Genomic DNA, 19,270 nt, shown 5'->3' with positions numbered 1-19,270 from the left:
TCACAGAATAGAATAAAAAGTTGAAACGATAAAAAACAGGGAATGATGTCATGAAGCCCAACATCCTCCTAATATGACTATCAGAGACTAAACACACAGTGAAAAGGAAAATATCAAGAAAATAATGGGAAGTTCAAAGACCACAGCCCAATAAGTAAGAAAAGGCCCACACCAAGTCATATCACTGAAACTTCAGAACACAGCTTAAAAAAAAAAATGTTAAAAACTCCAGTTAAACAAAAGTAGACACCTAAAACTGGTCACATAAAAAGGAAGAGGAATTGTAATAAACATTGTCTTCTCAAAAAGAACAGCAGGAGTGACATCAGCAAAAGTAGGAGAGAAAGAACCTGCAAAAGTCTCTCCTCTATCAAAGCACCAAAAAAAAAAAAAAAAAGGGGGGGTGGGGGGTGCAAAAATCATGAAGAATCTACTTTGACAGAATTCTGGAAATTAGGCCGGGTGCGGTGGCTCAAGCCTGTAATCCCAGCACTTTGGGAGGCCAAGGTGGGCAGATCACGAGGTCAGGAGATCGAGACCATCCTGGCTAACACAGTGAAACCCCGTCTCTACAAAAAATTAGCCGGGAGTGGTGGCGGGCGCCTGAAGTCCCAGCTACTCAGGAGGCTGAGGCAGGACAATGACATGAACCCGGGAGGCGGAGCTTGCAGTGAGCCAAGATCACGCCACTGCACTCCAGCCTGGGCAACAGAGTGACACTCCACCTGAAAAAATAAAAAAATAAATTAAAAAAAAAAAAAAAGAATTCTGGAAATTAACTAAAGGCATGCAGCAATCTGGGGAACATTTATTCAAGTAAAACAACTGAATCCCTATAAGAACAGTAAGCATTTTAACTTGCTCCCATCTGCTCCCCCTCCCTCCAATCAATATGCAATCAGAGTAAAACCAGCAGCCTGGTAGCTGCTGGGAAGACTATTTATTTGACCTGACTCTGAGCTCCCCAGTACAAAAGTCTTGCACCCCACCCCCATCCCTGGAAACATCTGTCAAAAACAATTAGAAGTAACTGATTAATTTGAGGGCTGCAGGAGAAACTGGACAACAGCTAGGGCAAACAATAAGGCTAACCAAAAAGCTTAACAGGAAGGTCTAAGGAATGAGATAGCCATAGGGGCTTTGAAAAACTCAGCTATCTCCTGGGAATCTGGAAGGCCATACTCATGCCCAGGGTCATGCTCAGGAAAGACATGAGAAGGCCCTAAGCTCTTACCTCCAATTGCTCTATGCGAGCAGGACCTAAAGGTTAAGGCACAGTTGTCAGCTGCCTGGCTGTGTTGAAGATATTCTCCTAAACACTTCTATACACACACAGAGTCCCTTGGCAAGGACCTAAAGGTTAAGGCACAGTTGTCAACTGCCTGGCTGAGTGTTGAAGATATTCTCCTAAACGCTTCTATACACACACAGAGTCCCTTGGCAAAGACTGGGAAACTTACTGATTCCAAGTATTTGAGGAAATCTCAGTGCAGTCATTAGCTGACCACTAAGCTAAATGAGCAGAGACTTCAGAGGCCACACACAACAAAGAATTCAAACTTAAAAGAATTAACTCCAAAAAAAAAAATTACAAAACAACAACAAAAACAACCTTGGGGAGAGGGCAGTATCTGATCTCCAAAGCTGTCAAAATATATTATTTTAAATGTCCAGTTTTCTACAAAAATAACAAGATATTAAAAAAACAAAAAAGTATTGCCCATACACAAGCAAGGAAAAATCAGTCAATAAACTATACCTGAGTCAGTAAACTCAGACTCTGTAAACAAACACTAAAGAACTAAAGTATGAGGATGTCTCAAAATAGAAAATTTTAAATGATATAACAATAAAATATAGGGCAATAAAATGATATGCATCAACATTTAGCAAAGGTGAAAAAACAGGATAGATATTATATAAGAGAAATAAGTTGAAATTCTGGAATTGAGAAGTACAATAAATGAAAAATAAACGAAATGAAAATTTCACTAGAGGGGTTCAGCAGCATATTTGAGCATGTGAAAGAAAAGAATCAGTGAGAATGAAGACAGGTCAATTGAAATTATCCAGTCTGAGAAACAGAAAGAGAAATGACTCATCACATATGTGCAATATTCAATATGATTGTAACAGCTGATTTCTCATCCAAACCATGGAGGCTGGAAGGCAGTGAGATAACATATTCCAAAGTGCCGACAGAAAAAGACTATCAACAAGAATTCTATAACCAGCAAAACTATCCTTCAAAAATGAAGGAGAAATTAAGACATTTCCAGATAAGCAAAAACTGAGAGAGATCATCACTGACAGACACGGGCTATCAAGAAATACCAAAGGGAATCCTTCAGGCTGAAACAAAAGGATACTAGACAATACATTGAATCCATGTTTAGAAATAAACAGTGCCAGTAAAAGTTATTACAAAAGTAAATCTAAAGGATAATATGAGTGTATTTTTTGTTTGTAACTCTTTTTGTGTCCTATCTGATTTAAAAGACATTTGAATAGAACAATAATTATAAATCTCTGTAGACAGGCACATAATGTACAAAAATGTATGTTATATGACAATAACAGCACAAAGGATGGGTGGGGAGGGGAAAAGGCCTATTTAGGAGAAAAGTCAGTGTATACTATTGAAAGCAAATTGGTATTAATCTGAACTACATTATAAATTAAGGTGTTAATTGTAATCCCCAGGATAATTACTTAAAAAACTCAAAGAAATATAGTAACAAAAACAAGAACGAAATTAAAATGATATAATACAAAATATAATTTTAACAAAAGGCAGTGATAATAGAGAAACAATAAAAAATGATATGACATATATTGAAGACAAAACGGCAAACATAAACCAAAATTACTATTAATTACATTAATAGTAATTACATTAAATGTAATTGATCTGAACATTCCAATTAAAAGGTGGACATTGGCAGAATGGTTTTAAATTCTAACTATATGCTATAAAGAGACACATTTTAGACTGAAAGGCACAAAGAGGTTTAAAGTAGAAGTCTGGAAAGATACACTATGAAAACAGAAACAAAAAGAGTTGGGATGGTTACACTAACTTCAAACAAAATACACTTTTAAACAAAAATTGTTACAAGAGACAAAATAGTACATTTTTTAATGATATAAGGTTAATACACAAAAAAAGATATAATAATTAAAAACATATATGTACTCAACAAAGCTCCAAAATACATGAAGCAAAACTGATAGAACTCAAGGGAGAAATAGACAATTCAACAATAATTGGAGACGACTTCAATACTCCACTTTCAACAATGGATATAACAATTACAAGATCAACAAGGAAAGACAAGCTTGTACAACACTGCAAACCAACTAAACCTAATAGCTATCTGTAGAACATTCAACAGCAGCAGAATGCACACTTTTCTCAAGTACACATGGAACATTCTCCAGGATAGACCCTATGTTAGGCCATAAAACAAATCTCAATAGATATATACTTGAAATCATACAAAGTATGTTTCCAATCACAACAGAATGAAATTTAAATGATTAAGAGAAAACATGGGAAATTCACAAGTATGTGGCAATTAAACAACACAATCCTATTAACCAATGGAAAAAATCAAAAAGGAAACTAGAAAATACTTTGAGATGAATGAAAATGAAAACAAAACATTAAAAACTTGTAAGATACAGACAAAGCAGTGCTTAGAGTACAATTTATAGTTGTAAAATGTCTCAAATGAATAACCAAAACTTCCACCTTAAGAAACTAGAAAAACAGGAGCAAAATAACACCAAAGCAAGCAGAAGGAAGGAAATTATAATAAAGCCTAGAGTGTAATTAATGAAATACAGAATAGAAAAATGGAGAAAATCGATGAAATAAAAAATTGGTTCTTTAGAAAGATTAACAAAATTGATAAATATTTAGCTATATTGACCAAGAAAAAAAAAAAGAAGACTCAAATTTATAAAACCAGGAATGAAAGTGGGGACATCACTACCAATCTTACAAAAATAAAAAGGATTATTAGGGAATACTATGAACAATTGTGTGTAATAATTAGATAACCTAAATGAAATGGACAAACTCCTATAAAAACACAAACTATAGGCCGGGCATGGTGACTCATGCCTGTAATCCCAGCACTTTGGGAGGCCAAGGCAGGCGGATCACAAGGTCAGGAGATCGAGACCATCCTGGCTAACACGGTGAAACCCCGTCTCTACTAAAAATACAAAAATTAGCCAGGCGTGGTGGCGGGCGCCTGTAGTTCCAGCTACTCGGGAGGCTGAGGCAGGAGAATGGCGTGAACTCGGGAGGCGGAGCTTGTAGTGAGCCGAGATCCTGCCACTGCACTCCATCTCAAAAAACAAACAAAAAAACACACACAAACTATAGACACAGCTCAGGAGCTCAGGAAGAAATGGACAATCTGAATAGATATCAAATGTATTATTTATATTTATTTATTTAATTACTATTATTTGAGACAGAGCATCTGTCACCCAGGCTAGAGTGCAATGGCACAATCTCAGCTTACTGCAACCTCTGCCACCTGGATTCAAGTGATTCTCCTGCCTCAGCCTCTCGAGTAGCTGGGATTACAGGCACACACCACTGTGCCTGGCTAATTTTTGTATTTTTAGTAGAGACGGAGTTTTGCCATGTTGGCCAGGCTAGTCTCAAACTCCTGACCTCAGGTGATCCACCTGCCTCGGCTTCCCAAAGTGCTGAGATTACAAGCGTTAAGCCACCGTGCCTGGCCTATTATTTATATTTATAAATATCTATCCATAAATCTGAACATATAACAAATAGAGATTGAACTAGTAATCAAAAGTCTTCCCACAAAGACAAGCTCAGGCCCAGAAGTCTTCATTGTTGTGTTCTACCAAACATTGAAAGAATTAATACCAATCCTTCAAAAACTCTTCCAAAATATAGAAAGAGAGGGAAATTCCCAATAAGGCCAGTGTCATCCTGATACTAAAACCAAACACATCACAAGAAACTACAGACCAATAAACATACCTTATGAACATCAATGTAAAAATCCTCAACAAAACAACATAAACCATAAAAAAATTGAGACTTATCCCAAGAATGCAAGGTTGGTTTGATATAGAAAAAGCAATGTAATACACTACTTAATAGAACAAAGAACAAACCACACAATCATTTCAATCTTCACAGAAAAAGCACTTGACAAAATTGAACATCCTTTCATGATAAAAACACTCAAACTAAGAATACAGGCAAACTTCCTCAATCTGATAAAGGGTATCTATGAAAAAAATCAGAGCTAACATCATACTTAATAGTGAAAGACAAGAAGTTCTCCCCCTTAGTATCAGAAAAAAGACAAGGATGTCTCCTGTCAGCACTTCTATTCAACACTGTACTAGAGGTTCCAGCCACACTTACATCTTTTTGCAGAGACATGATCATTTATATAGAAAATTCTAAGTAATCCACCAAAATTTACTAGCGCTAATAAAGACATTTGGCAAGGATGCAGGATACAAGATCAGTACAAAAAAATCAGTTATATTCCTATCCACTAGCAATAAGCAATCCAAAAAAATGGAATTAAGAGAACAATTCCATTACAATAGCATCAAAAATAATAAAATACTTAGGAATAAATTTAAAAGTCCAAGACTTGTACACTAAAAACCACAAAACATTATTAAAAGAAAGCAAAGAAGACCTATAAAGATGCCCTGTGTTATAAGTGTAAAGATGTCTTGTGTTCATGAATTAGAAGAGTTAATAGTTAACTCTAAGATGGCAACACTTCCCAAATGATGCCCATCAAAATTCTAGCTGGCATTGTTTTTTTGCAGAAATTGACAAGCTGATCCTAAAACCCATGGAAATGCAAGAACCCATAACAGCCAAAATAATCTTGAAAAAGAAGCTGTAGAACTCACACTTGCAAATTTCAAAACTTAAAGCTACAATCATTGAGAATGGCGTTAAGTACTTGCATAACGAGAGATATATACATCAATGAAATAGAACTGAGAATCCAGAAATAAACCCCATACATTTATGAGCAATTGATTTTTGACAAGGGTGATAGGGCAATTGAATGGGGAAAGAATAGGTTTTTCACAAATGGTACTGGGACAACTGGATATCCACATGCAAAAGAATGAAGATGAACCTCTACCTCAAACCATGTACAAAAATTAACTCAAAATGGATCAAAGACCTAAATGTAAAAGCTAAAACTATAAAACTCTTAGAAACATAGGCATAAATTGTCAAGACTTTGGAGTAGGCAATGGTTTCTTAGACATAAAGCTGAAATCACATGCAATGTGAAAAAAAAATGAAAATTTTCAAAACTAAAAACTTTGGCTGGGTATGGTGGCTCACACCTGTAATCTCAGCACTGTGGGAGGCCAAGGTGGGAGGACTGCTTAAGTTCAGGAGTTCAAGACCAGCCTGGGTAACATAGCAAGACCCCATCTCTATTTAAAAAAGCCAAAAACAAAAAAACACAACTTTGTACTTCAAAGGACACTATCAAGAAAGTGAAAAGAACCCATGGAATGGGAGAATATACTTGCAAATCATACATCTCATCAGGGACTAGTAACCCATATATATATATACGTGTATATATATATACACACACTCTCTAGAAGAGAGAAAAATGGGAAGTGACTTCATAGGTACTGGGTATTTTCCTTTTTTTCTTTTTTTCAGACGGAGTCTCGATCTGTCACCCAGGCTGGAGTACCGTGGTGTGATCTTGGCTCACCGCAACCTCTGCTCCTGGGTTCAAGCGATTCTCATGCCTCAGCCTCCTGAATAGCTGGGATTACAGGCGCCCACCACCACACCCAGCTAATTTTTTGTATTTTTTGTAGAGATGGGGTTTCACCATGTTGGCCAGGCTGGTCTTAAACACCTTACCTCAGGCAATCTGCCCAACTTGGCTTCCCAAAGTGCTGGGATTACAGGCATGAGCCGCTGTGCCTGATGGAGTACTTGGGTTTTTTCTTAGGACTGATGAAAATGTTCTAAAATGAGACAGCGGCAATACTTGAATAACCTTATGAATTCCACTGAATTGTACCTTTTTTAAAAAAGGAACAATGGATGCCTTCAAAATTTTACAAGATGATTATTCTCAACTTCGAATTTCATATACAAACTTAAATATTGGGATAACAGTATAGGGAAAGTGGCCCTTGGGCTAGGGGAGGGGAGGGGAGCAGGTGCTCTATTAAAGAGAGCTAACTCCTCAACTACTATAACAGAAACGTAATATTTACTGTTTAAAATGTAAACATTAGGCCAGGCACAGTAGCTCATGCCTGTAATTCCAGCACTTTGGGAGGCCGAGGCAGGCGGATAACACAAGGTCAGGAGTTCGAGACCAGCCTGGCCAATATGGTGAAACCCTGTCTCTACTAAAATACAAAAAATTAGCCAGGCGTGGTGGCGGGTGCCTGTTATCCCAGCTACTCGGGAGGCTGAGGCAGGAGAATCGCTTGAACTCAGGAGGCAGAGGTTGCAGTGGGCTGAGATCATACTACTGCATTCCACCCTGGGGCGACAGAGCAGGACTCCATCTCAAAAAAAAAAAAAAAAAAAAAAAAAGAAAGACTAAGAATCTCTGAGTAATGAGGCCCACAAAGGGCCAGGAACTGACACATTTGAATTTTTACAGTCTCTGCATTTATTACTTTAATATAAATTTTTAAATGATTATTAAAAAAGAAAAACACTATCATACTCTTAAACTAGGGCCAGGCACAGTGGCTCACACCTGTAATACTAGTGCTTTAGGAGGCCAAGGTGGGAGGATCACTTGAGGCCAGGGGTTTTGAGATCAGCCTGGGCAACAAAGTGAGACCTAGTCTCTACCTCCCAAAAAATTATTTTAATTAGCCAGGCTTGCATGCCTGCAGCCTGCAGTCCCAGTTACTCTGGAAGCTATGGGAGGAGGATCGCTTGAGCCCAAGAGTTCGAGGTCACAGTGAGCGATGATCACACCACTGTACTCCAGCCTGGGTGACAGAAAACAATTTTTAATAAAATGTAAAAGAAGAAACTGAGCCACTTGAACAATGTAATAGAAAAGGCCTAGCACTGGGGACAGAAGACTGGATATCATGTCCCATAGCATTTCTGCCCTGTGTGATCCTGAGCTAATCACTGTCTTAGTCTCCTCACCTGTACAAGTGAGGATAAAATTACCTACGTCATGAGAATCAAACGAAACAAAGTAGATTAAAAAGCATTGTTTTAAAATTTTTAAAATTATATATTAAATACTATCTCCATAATACTGCAACTACCCAAATATTTTAGATCTTACTTATCAAAGAGATATTAATAATAAATTGTCTGTCTCCAAGATTTATTTTAACTTGAATCACCTCGACGGAGGACCTGCACAGAAAAGACTCAAGGGATAACTATAATTCACCAGCTCAATGAAGCAATGTGCTTATCATCTATTACAGACAAGATTCTTTTCCCCTGAGAGTACATTACGTCTTTTAGAAATTATGCGTATAGTTACCTTTGCATGTCTGTACATCAATTACAAAAAAAAACCAAACCACCAAACACATTTACCTTCACAGTCAAATCCTCATTACCCAGCGTGACATGAACTTGAATAGGGGGGTAAACACCTCTGTTGGCATGGTGTTCCATAGTGGCTCTCATTGCATTCTGAAATACATTAGGGTTGTATTAAAAATACAGCTTTTTAGAAAAGAGAAAGTGTAATTTTCAAGTACATATGCACTATTTGAAGTTTTTAAATTTGATGGAAATATGCCAAAGAATCACAATTCTTATAACCACATTTAAAGTTTTTTTTTGAATGGAGTCAATTTGGGGGGGATTTGAAGGATATTCTGACCTAAAGATTCCAACTAAATTCTGCATATTTTCCAAAGTCAGACTTCAAAACACTTTTAATTAGTTACACTAAAGCAGAAAACTCTGTTCAAACACTTTCATAATTTTAGTAAATGATGGGCAAAACATTTTTGAAAATGCAGTTTCAGCTCTATTTTTAGAACTATTTAAAAAACTCATAAATTTCTTTAAAGGAAAATAATTTTTTTCATATAGTAGTAACAGCGATGGTCATATTTGATGGAGCAATGAATCCCTTTATCTCTAGTTTGAAATTAAGGGTACTGACATTGTAAAGCTGCTTTGACTAATTTCTAAAGGAAATAGGGTACACAGTGCTAACATATCAGAAGCCTTAAACAATATCATGAAATTCAGCATTGCAGTAGAAAATGATACAAACTAGATGTAACTAAAAAGGCATCCGAATTTGGAAGTAAGAGTGTGTGGCCCTGGCACAGCAATTGCGATTGAGTCCCCTTATGGAGGAGATTCCATCATTTCCACCAAAGGCAGTTTAAGATTAGGTTCCAGGTGAAAGCCATTATTACTGACATTACGTACAATATAATATAGAATGCCTCAATCATAGGGCACAAGATCTTTATGCCACTGGAATTTCAAGGAAAAAATTCGTGTTAATGCTTTAAGTGCCCATCACTACTTGTTTAACCACTTGGATAAAAAGATTTTGGGGCTAGGTGCAGTGGTTTATGCCTGTAATCCCAACACTTTGGGAATCCAAGGCAGGACTGCTTGAGGCCAGGAGTTCAAGGGCAGCCTGGGTAACAGAGTGAGACCTCAACTCTACAAAAAATAAAATAAATATTTTTAAAAAGATTTTATAAGGTATTAAATACATTTTTGCTGTCTTGGAAGAAAGAACACTCTGCTGCTGTTCTAAGATATTCGGTCAGTTTTTCTGTGTTTCAGTACACTTTTCCTTTACGTTATCAGATTGAAAGCCACCCCCTCTCTCTTCTAGTTTGCTGCTGGCTGATGAAACAGAACTAAAGAAAGACTACAAGCTTCTGATAGAGGGCAATCATTTTCACCCACCAGGACCTGTGCCCCTCACTCCCCACCCATTTTCCTGTCAACCAGCAAGTATCATTGGTGGGGAAAAAGATACTCTCAGTATTACTAGCATAATTTGTTTTCAAAATTTGTTGTAAAGAGCAAAGACAACAGCAGAAATCCTGTAAGTCAATATAAATGACCTCCCCCTCCCAAGAAAAGCCAGACCAAAGAAAGAATTCTGGTCCTTTGAGGGTAGCAAGCTGAGAATCACTCTTCTAAATATTGTTTTATAAAAACGTAAAGATAACTTTATTGAGCACCTATATGTGCCACTGTACTGGACACTTAGTATGTTATTCCCAATGGTCATAAACAATCCTGGACAGTATTCTTGTTTTACAGAAAAGGAAACTGAGGCTCAGAGAGGCTGAATGGCTTGCCCAAGGTCACACACATATTAAGTGCCATAAATGGGATTCAAACCCAGGTCTTTCTGAACTCACCACTACATGGAGGTGTCTCCCTGTGTTGATAAAAGGCTTATCTCCAGCAATGTGATATGATACTGACATGAAATGGCACTTCTTAATAGGAGAACCTAGTGGAATATTTGGCTTTCAGAGCAGATTCCTAACCTCAGAAAAGTACTGGTAAAGGTTATGTAATACTATTTTACAAACCTTGAAAAGTTCAAACACCATGTGATAGAGATGGGATGGTACATAAACCACTTGTATTGGCTGTCCTGGTGATTTTGCTACAGAGCAGAAGAGAAAAATATGAAAGTACAGAGAGATGTGCTTAAAGCATTTTTAAGAATAAACTGTGTAGTGATGAAAAGAAAACATTAACTATGGAGGACAGTATTATCTGGGGGAGAACTGCCACACCATTTCTTCAATGTATTAGTGTTTGAACCCATACCCACAAATATTTACAACTGACGATGACAAAAGTCCTGTGGTCACTTCTCACAATCCTGAATAACAATCGAACCAACCCATTTTTCTCTAGGATGGTAAAGTCTTTTTAAAGATCGCTCAACTTTTGGGTAGGAATTTTACTTTCCAAATAGAGAAGTGTTAAAATCTATAAATTCCACAGTCCAATTCACATGCATACATTCTTCTTTTTTTTTTTTTTTTTTTTTTTGAGACAGAGTCTTGCTCTGTTGCCCAGACTGGAGTGCAGTGGCACAATCTTGGCTCACTGCAACCTCCACTTCCCAGGTTCAAGCAGTTCTCCTGCCTCAGCCTCCTGAGTAGCTGGGATTACAAGCGCCAACCACCACGCCTGGCTGATTTTTCTATTTTTAGTAGAGACGGGGTTTCACCATATTGGCCAGGCTTGTCTCGAACTCCTGACCTTGTGAGTCGCCCGCCTCGGCCTCCCAAAGTGCTGGGATTATAGACGTGAGCCACTGCGCCCAGCCCATACATTCTTTAAGCCATTTTCAAAATGTTTCACCTGGGCGGAATATTGTTTTATTTCAGGCATTTCGATGGATATAAAGCTGAATAAAAAAATATGAGCTAGCATCAATTTCTCGAGACAGTAATTCTACATTTAAACACTTAATAGGAGCCCCACTGGGGGTGGTGATGGGGTGTGTATAAAACAGACATTTAATAGAACAAATGATTAAGACTCATGATATCTTAGAATTCTAATTCAACCAATAAATCAGACCTTCCTCTGAATAAACTCCCCTTGGGAACAAAAATGGGACATCTGGAAATTGCTCACAGCAGTTCAGGTTTGCAAACTATCACTTGTACATTGTGATTGTTATTTACCAAATGCTACGCTACCATCATGGCTCAAAAGAGTTAATATGGCTTTAGAAAACCACCAAGCAATGCTATTTTCAATTGCGTAACTTCACTGCTGTCTCACTCTAAGGTCCAGAATACAGCTTAGTAAAAGCCTATTTTGCTTTATTCTTCCCACCACACCTTCTTAAAGTGTCATCTTAGGAAATGTTTTTCTCTGTCAAACTACCATGCTTTCCGGAAAAAGAGACTCATCAATCCCCTTTCAAGGCATCTAAACCCTTTTTGTCCAAAAGGCACTAATCAGGGTAAAAAGAAAACCATCAGAGACAAACAGATTCTCAAATAGATGAGCATCTTTCTTTCCTCTTTTACAACCCCAGTCTTTCTATGTCCTCAACAACAGAAAATTATTTACAACTCAGGAAGTAGAAAAAGGGTAAGTCTTACATTATTGAAGTGCATGTAAAAGTCAAATGTAACTTTCTTGGCATCATTTTCTTTCTATGACTAAATAGAAAATAAAAAAAAGCAAAGAATCAAAGTTATCAATTAAAAATAAAGAAAATGAGGCACAAAAAGCCAATCTTTTCATAAAGAATCTGACTAAATTACATATGTTTATAGATACATTTTTTACATGATTACTATGCTTTAGCCTTCATATCCAATGAAGTTGATGAAAAAGTCATCTTCCATTAAAACACTTAAATTCTTATCCCTTATCAAGTAATCAAAGCACTAACTATTGAGAAAAAGACAACATCAGGCTTACCATTTAGTTCTTCAAGTTCTAGTTCGGGAGAGTTAATATAATACAAATCACACAGACGCCTAGCATTTTCATAGCCATCTAGTGCGAATCAAAACAAAACAAAAAAGGATTTAATAAATATACTTCTCTTTCATGCATTAAGATGGCAATAGTATTGACAAATCAAAGTCTTAAACTCTCTACAGAAGAAAATATACTTCGATAGTTTGGTGAAAGTCTTTGCTTTTTTTTTTTTTTTTGGTAGAGACATGGTCTCGCTGTATTGCTCAGGTTTGTCTCCAACTCCTGGGCTCAAGCCATCCTCCTGCCTTGCTGCTAGGATTACAGGCATGAACCACTGCCCCCAACCAGGGAAAGCCTTTCCTTTTTTTTTCTTTTTTCTGAGATGGAGTCTTGGTCAACCAGGCTGGAGTGCGGTGGCGCTATCTCGGCTCACTGCAGCCTCCACCTCCCCGGTTCAAGTGATTCTCCTGCCTCAGCCTCCCAAGTAGCTGGGACTACATAGGCGTGGTTCACCAAGCCCAGCTAATTTTTGTATTTTCAGTACAGATGGGGTTTCACCAGGTTGGCCAGGCTGGTCTCGAACTCCTGACCTCAGGTGATCCACCCACCTCAGCCTCCCAAAGTGCTGGGATTATAGGCATGAGCCACTGTGCCTGGCCCAGGGAAAGTCTAAGTGTGACATGACAAAGCTGAATAGCCATAAACAATGAATGACAAATATAACTACAAAAAAAATGCAAAAGTCTATATGCTAAAAAGACACCAACAACAATGTAAAAAAGAAAAATAACAGGTTGGAGAAAGTATTTGCTATCTATGTAACAAAACTTAAGAGTTGGTTAGGAAACACTCTTATCTATTGTTTGAAACCTTTTTGGAGATACCAAAATTTTACATGCATTTAAATGTTTTTAATTCTAGGAATCTCACCCTCTAAAATACTAGCAAAAGTGAGCATGTATTTAAGGATGTTCACAGCAGTACTGCTGGTATTGGTGGTAACAGAAAAAAATTAAAACAACCTAAGTGTGCATCAACAGGAGAATGAATTAACACACACTGATACATTCCATAGAGCGATTCAAAACCTTGGAGTATATCCAGATGTACTGAACAGCAAGACGTCTGTAAACTTGTAGAAATAAACATAGAGCACCCCATTTTCTAAAAACAACAATGTGAGACCAACATCAATTGTGTATGTGTACAAGTGGTATAAATAGAAAAAAGTGTGAAATGATTCAAACCAAATTGTTATGAATTACTGCTCACAGTGTAAGGAATTAGAAACAGGGCAGTAGGGACTTCAATTCTTTTCTAAGTGAAAGACACCCTCAGCTGGGCTCGGTGGCTCACGCCTGTAATCCCAGCTCTTTGGGAGGCCGAGGCAGGCAGGCAGGCAGGAGTTCCAGACCAGCCTGGCCAACATGGTAAAACCCTGTCTGCACTAAAGATACAAAAATTAGCCAGGCGTAGTGTTGAGCATCTGTAATCCCAGCTACGGGGAGGCTGAGGCAAGACAATCGCTTGAACTCAGGAGGCGGAGGCTGCAGTGAGCTGAGGTCGCACCACTGCACTCCAGCCTGGGCAACAGAGTGAGACTCTGTCTCAAACAAAACAAAACAAAACAAAAAAGATATCCTCTATAGTATCACCAAACTTTGCCTAACAAATAACTCTATCAATAAAATAGTCATCCTATACATAATGCACAAATAATACTATAAGGTTATTTTCAAACCCATGCATTTGTGCCTACCATTTTATCTCATGATACAAATAGATGTTTTAATAGTAAGAAATAACAATAATTTTGATTTTTGTATCTTTTGTTGCAAGGAGAAATGTCAGTATTTACCTTTAATAACTTCAACTACATTGCAGTTTGGATTTATGCTTCCAATGTGTTTTCGATGAGATGGACTTCCTTTGCCTTTTCCACCAAACAATAAAGCTATCCAAAAAGGAAAAAACCAACAAAATAAGCTAAACCACCTAATGCTCTTTTCCAAATCTGAATACTGTTTAAATTGTACCAAACAGAACAAATATTTTCCTTTAGGATAAACATAGTATTTTACATTCAATAAAAACACCTTTCTTGATGGCAGTCTATTTACTTTTCTTAATTAGCCAAAAGGTAAAACTAAATTTTCTACCTAAAGGGAAGTTTCCTAAATAAATTTAAAATATGCCAACACATCTCATTTAGCTTCTTCTCTTGACTCAGGACACTTACAGTGCTGATTGAGTAACATTCTAATTGAAATGCGACTCATGTAGAATCGATCCAAAAAGTACTGAACATTCTGGCTGGTGACAGGATCCACCCCAAAGCTCTCCTTGTATTCAATCACACCCTGGGCCATTGTGGGAATGACATCATTGTGTCGGTTTCTGATCCGTATCACAGTATCTGTAAAGCTAAACAAACCCATCTGTCAAAACAGCCAAATATTTTGACAAGTAAACTTAATACAAAAATATGTTTAACCAACTATGCTAGACAAAAAATCCCTAATTTAGTAAACGGAAAATCAGTTCATGTTTTCCTAAACTTAATTAAATGTATTTCAGATCATAAAATATACCAAATCTATGAAAGTATATGGACCTCCAAAATAAAACTTTCAAGATTTAATTCTTTTCTTGGCTTCCTAAGAGTAAGGCTGCCACAAAACATAATCCAAAAAATGTTAATGGTTTTAGCTGTTATCAACTAAGGTCATCTGAGGACTGGCTAAGAGGATGGTATTCCAGAGACATTCTGCATAGGAGAAGACAAAGCACTCGCCTCTACAGAACACCTGCTCTGCTCTGCAAGGAATCAAGATGAATGAGTCAATAAAGCCTGCCTGTTTTGGAACTATTCCCTAGGGTTCAAAGAGAGAAGGAAACACTTAGGACAGAAAAACAGAAAAGAATTCTCATTTCACTCATCCTATGAGTTTATAAAATGGGAGAGGAAAAGTAAACAATTATATTAAAAGACAAATCTTCAAATCATCTAGCCTTCCCATCTCTGTCACTTAGAAGACATTGCATGGTTAAAGAACTAAATAAAAGAGAAAATAAGTCTTTTTTTTTTTTTTTTGAGATGGAATTTTGCTCTTGTTGCCCAGGCTGGAGTGCAATGGCGCGATCTCGGCTCACTGCAACCTCCACCTCCTGAGTTCAAGCGATTCTACTGCCTCAGCCTTCCTGAGTAGCTGGGATTACAGGCATGCACCATCACGCCTGGCTAATTTTGTATTTTTAGTAGAGGCGGGGTTTCTCCATGTTGGTCAGGCTGGTCTCGAACTCCCGACCTCAGACGATCCACCCGCCTCGGCCTCCCAAAGTGCTGGGATTACAGGCGTGAGCCACCGTGCCTGGCCCAAGAAGTCTTAATTATGCAGTAACAAAACCAATTTTCTAACATAACCCATCTGAATTTACACTTCCAAATGAGTGCTTTCCTATTCAAAGTCATCATCCTGAGTACTATTAACTTATTCCAATGATGTTTCCACTGCTTAAAACATTTTTGGAATTCCTAGTTAGTAATGAGCTTCAAAACAAGACTGTTAAACCAAAATACAAACAACAAAACTCTTTGAAAACAACAAACTCATCATTGTAGTCACTCCTTTATTAATTTATTTTCTTTCTGCTTCAAAGAAACACAAATCTGTATTATTCTGCTTGACTACTTAACTTATTTTCCACAGCTCTGAATGACTGTTTTCAGAAGGCTCTATAACATAATGTTTACTTTTAAAGTAAGACTGCTTGGATTCTACCATTTGCTAACTATGTAACCTTAAGCTATTCAACCTCTTTGTGCGCAAACAGCATTATTTCAGTGAATTGTTTTAAGGATTAAAAAACATCACTCATGTAAAGTCTGCTCAATACCTAAGCAAGGAGTAAACTCTTGCTGAAGTTATTTTCAGATTAAAATCATGTTTAAAAAAATGAAGTGTTACTGTTCACTTTCAAGACAGTCCAAAAAATATGTGTAACTAACTGAGGACAAGAGATGGTCATTACATTCTCAGTACCCTTCACTGCAATAAGCAGGTAGCTGCATAAGGCAAATACTTTGGTTTACCAATTCTGGTATATGGGTTATTAACCTTGTCATATTACTTACATCATCTTACAGGCCATACAGCATAAACTAGAGACCTGCAACCATGTTCTTATAGGCCTTCTGTGTTTTAAAAAATGTTTTAATTAGTTGCCAATCTTTCAAAAGTGAGAGATTTTACATTACAAATCTAGACTTGTAGCTTTCCTTTAAAATCAGAAAATAATCAAATGATATGGGCAGTATTTTCATATGGCAAAGATCAGCTGGGGCTGAAGGTGGTTGTCCATTAGAAGGAGCATGCACCCTCCAGGTGAACAGTCCAACTGGCACTGAGGCCACACCTACATTTCCATTGATCATCACACCTGAACTTTGTCTTTTGTTAAAGAGGAACACGAAGTATTTCTTATGCCTAGTCAAATTTGCTGATTGTTATTTGTCCTGCCTGTATGGGCTGCTATAGTCACATATATCACATGCTCTAAAGTAGGAGAAACCTAAAAGTTAATCAATTTCCCCCAAGTGACCTAATAATAGGTTTAAGAATAGGGTCAAAATAGTGAACTTACTCATAAATAGCTTTAGCATCCTCAGCACTTTTGTCCTTAAAATCAAGAAGCTCCTGAAGACTCTGGATATACCTAAAATGCAGATCAATAGGATAAGTTCGTTCTTTTATATTCTGAAAGTTCAATATCATGAAAATTAGCTCAAAAGCTATTTTTAGCATTTTATAATTTTTAATTTAGAATACTGCTATAAATTATGGTTGAAGTAGAATTTTTACACCCATGCACATTCAAGCAAAGTGCTGGGAACAAATGGTAGAAGGTGCATATTTTCTCCTAAAAGCATAGGTCAAATTTAAGAATTTTAAGATTTTCTATTCTAAGTTCTACATTCTAAAACGGCTTTTAATTTTTTTTTAATTTACCACTGTACATTACAGTATATATACTGATTATGCTGAGATCTGTCACCAGTAACTATGTGATCTTGGGCAAATGACTTAATTTGTCTTAGTAAAAGGAGGACAGCCTCTCTTGCTCTGAGACTGTATGTTAAATATCTGTGCTTTAAAACCTTAATTTTACATATTTATGTCCAACTAACAAGTATTTATTGAAAGGCTATAATCTACTACGTGGTTCTTTTAAACAACAAAAAACACAAAAGTCATAAAAATGTAGACTTTAAATTTATCTAACAATTCAAAGTATCAAAGCATCTGTTAAGGAATGAGCAAAATAAAGGCCAAATTTTCTGATGGTCTTGCAGGCAAGTACAATGGCACTGCGGGGCCAGAGGTAAAAATAACTTGCTACCACTGAATTACTTTCTTTGACAGTGTAAGGGATCTGCTCCACTTGGCTGTAAGCACTTTACCTGCAACTGCCCTAACTTAGCAGGCATCTAGGAGCAATGAAAGTGCTTTAAAAACCTGTAATTCCATCTGTTGGTTTGGAAAGCTGTTTCTGACAAGCAATATGTCTTACTGCATTCCAAAGTTAAGGGATTCTGATAGCAGCTGCTGCTTTGCTTTAACCCTTAATTTCCTCTTAATTGGCAAGAACAACTACGCTCTCCATCCAAGAGATATTTGAGTACCTACAACAGGCACTGATCAGACTTCATGACTGATAAGCTTCAAAAAGCAGCATATTCTACTTCTAATGAATTTTTTAAAAACAGGAAAAATCTTCCATGGAATATTATATTTTCTCCTTTATATCCCATCATAACTACTAAACAAATGCTTCCCATTTAATCCACACTTTAACTACTCCATACTCGGACTAGATAGCATCTGATTATCATATATATAGCAGTCATATTTTGCTTTTTTAAATTGAGATTAGATCAGCTTCTCCCATACACTATAATGACTACAAAAAGAAAATTTGAATCTCCATGAATCATAACTGGGAAATGCCCTGCAGCTAAACCTTTTCCGTTTAAGACTTAACTCTGGGCAACTCATTTGTTTGAAGCGTACAGTGTTTAAAAGAACAACACTTTTAAATCAGTAACGTTAATGAAGGCTGCATATAGGTGTCTCCATGAGTGTATACCCTTAACATCTCTACTTATCTTTGGGAAGAGATCACACTTTTTCTACACAATTCCAAAAACTTCTAATTGTTTTAAAACAGAAAAATAAACGTTTTAACTTTTGTAATTTATAAAAAGATACCCTTCAATAAACACAATTTATTAAAAATAGATATACCCTTTCATATATTTCATCATTCTGACTACAGCATGGTATAGCAGAGATGGACAAATGGGGGTCTGAATCCCAACTCCACTATCAATGGTACTGCCTTATGCAAAAGATTTAACCTTTATGTGCCTCAGCATCCTCATCTGTACAGAGTTAACCTGCCAGGTGCGGTGGCTCACGTCTGTAATCCCAACACTTTGTGAAGCCAAGGTGAGAGGACTGCTTGAGCCCAGGAGTTCACAACCTGCCTGGGCAAAAAAGTGAGACCCCATCTCTACAAAAAAATAAAAGAATTGGTCAGGTATGGTGGTGCGTGGCTGTGGTCCCAGCTGCTCAGGAGGCTAAGGCAGGAGGATCTCTTGAGCCCAGGAGGTCAAGACTGCAGTGAGCCATGATCACACTACTGCACTCTAGCCTGGGCGATGGAGACCCTGTCTCTAAAAAGAAAATAAATTAATTTAAAAAATAATAAACAGGCTGTGCACAATGGCTCATGTCCATAATCCCTGCA

General features: G+C 37.2%; 1 protein-coding gene across 14 annotated transcripts in view; it reads right to left on the bottom strand.

Moving 5' to 3' along the window:
• Window positions 1-19,270, bottom strand: part of PDK1 (pyruvate dehydrogenase kinase 1) — a 111,105-nt gene that overhangs the window by 87,850 nt on the left and 3,985 nt on the right. For 11 of the 14 annotated variants that reach the window (XR_008521480.2, XR_008521487.2, XR_002914086.3 and 8 more), the window contains exons 3-8: window positions 17,105-17,176; window positions 14,700-14,884; window positions 14,319-14,414; window positions 12,458-12,535; window positions 10,591-10,667; window positions 8,600-8,698 (exon numbers count right to left, since the gene is read on the bottom strand). Coding sequence is in view for 2 of the 14 variants with exons in the window: in XM_009237830.4 (XP_009236105.2) it covers window positions 8,600-8,698; window positions 10,591-10,667; window positions 12,458-12,535; window positions 14,319-14,414; window positions 14,700-14,884; window positions 17,105-17,176 (607 nt within the window). In the remaining 12 variants the exon portion in view is untranslated. The remainder of the gene's footprint in view (window positions 1-8,599; window positions 8,699-10,590; window positions 10,668-12,457; window positions 12,536-14,318; window positions 14,415-14,699; window positions 14,885-17,104; window positions 17,177-19,270) is intronic. The other 3 variants (XR_010135885.1, XR_010135884.1, XM_054547005.2) reach the window with 1 other exon arrangement.

Source organism: Pongo abelii, chromosome 11 (assembly GCF_028885655.2).
Source record: "Pongo abelii isolate AG06213 chromosome 11, NHGRI_mPonAbe1-v2.0_pri, whole genome shotgun sequence".
Classification (NCBI taxonomy): domain Eukaryota; kingdom Metazoa; phylum Chordata; class Mammalia; order Primates; family Hominidae; genus Pongo; species Pongo abelii.
This window is presented reverse-complemented; position numbering and strand designations above follow the sequence as displayed.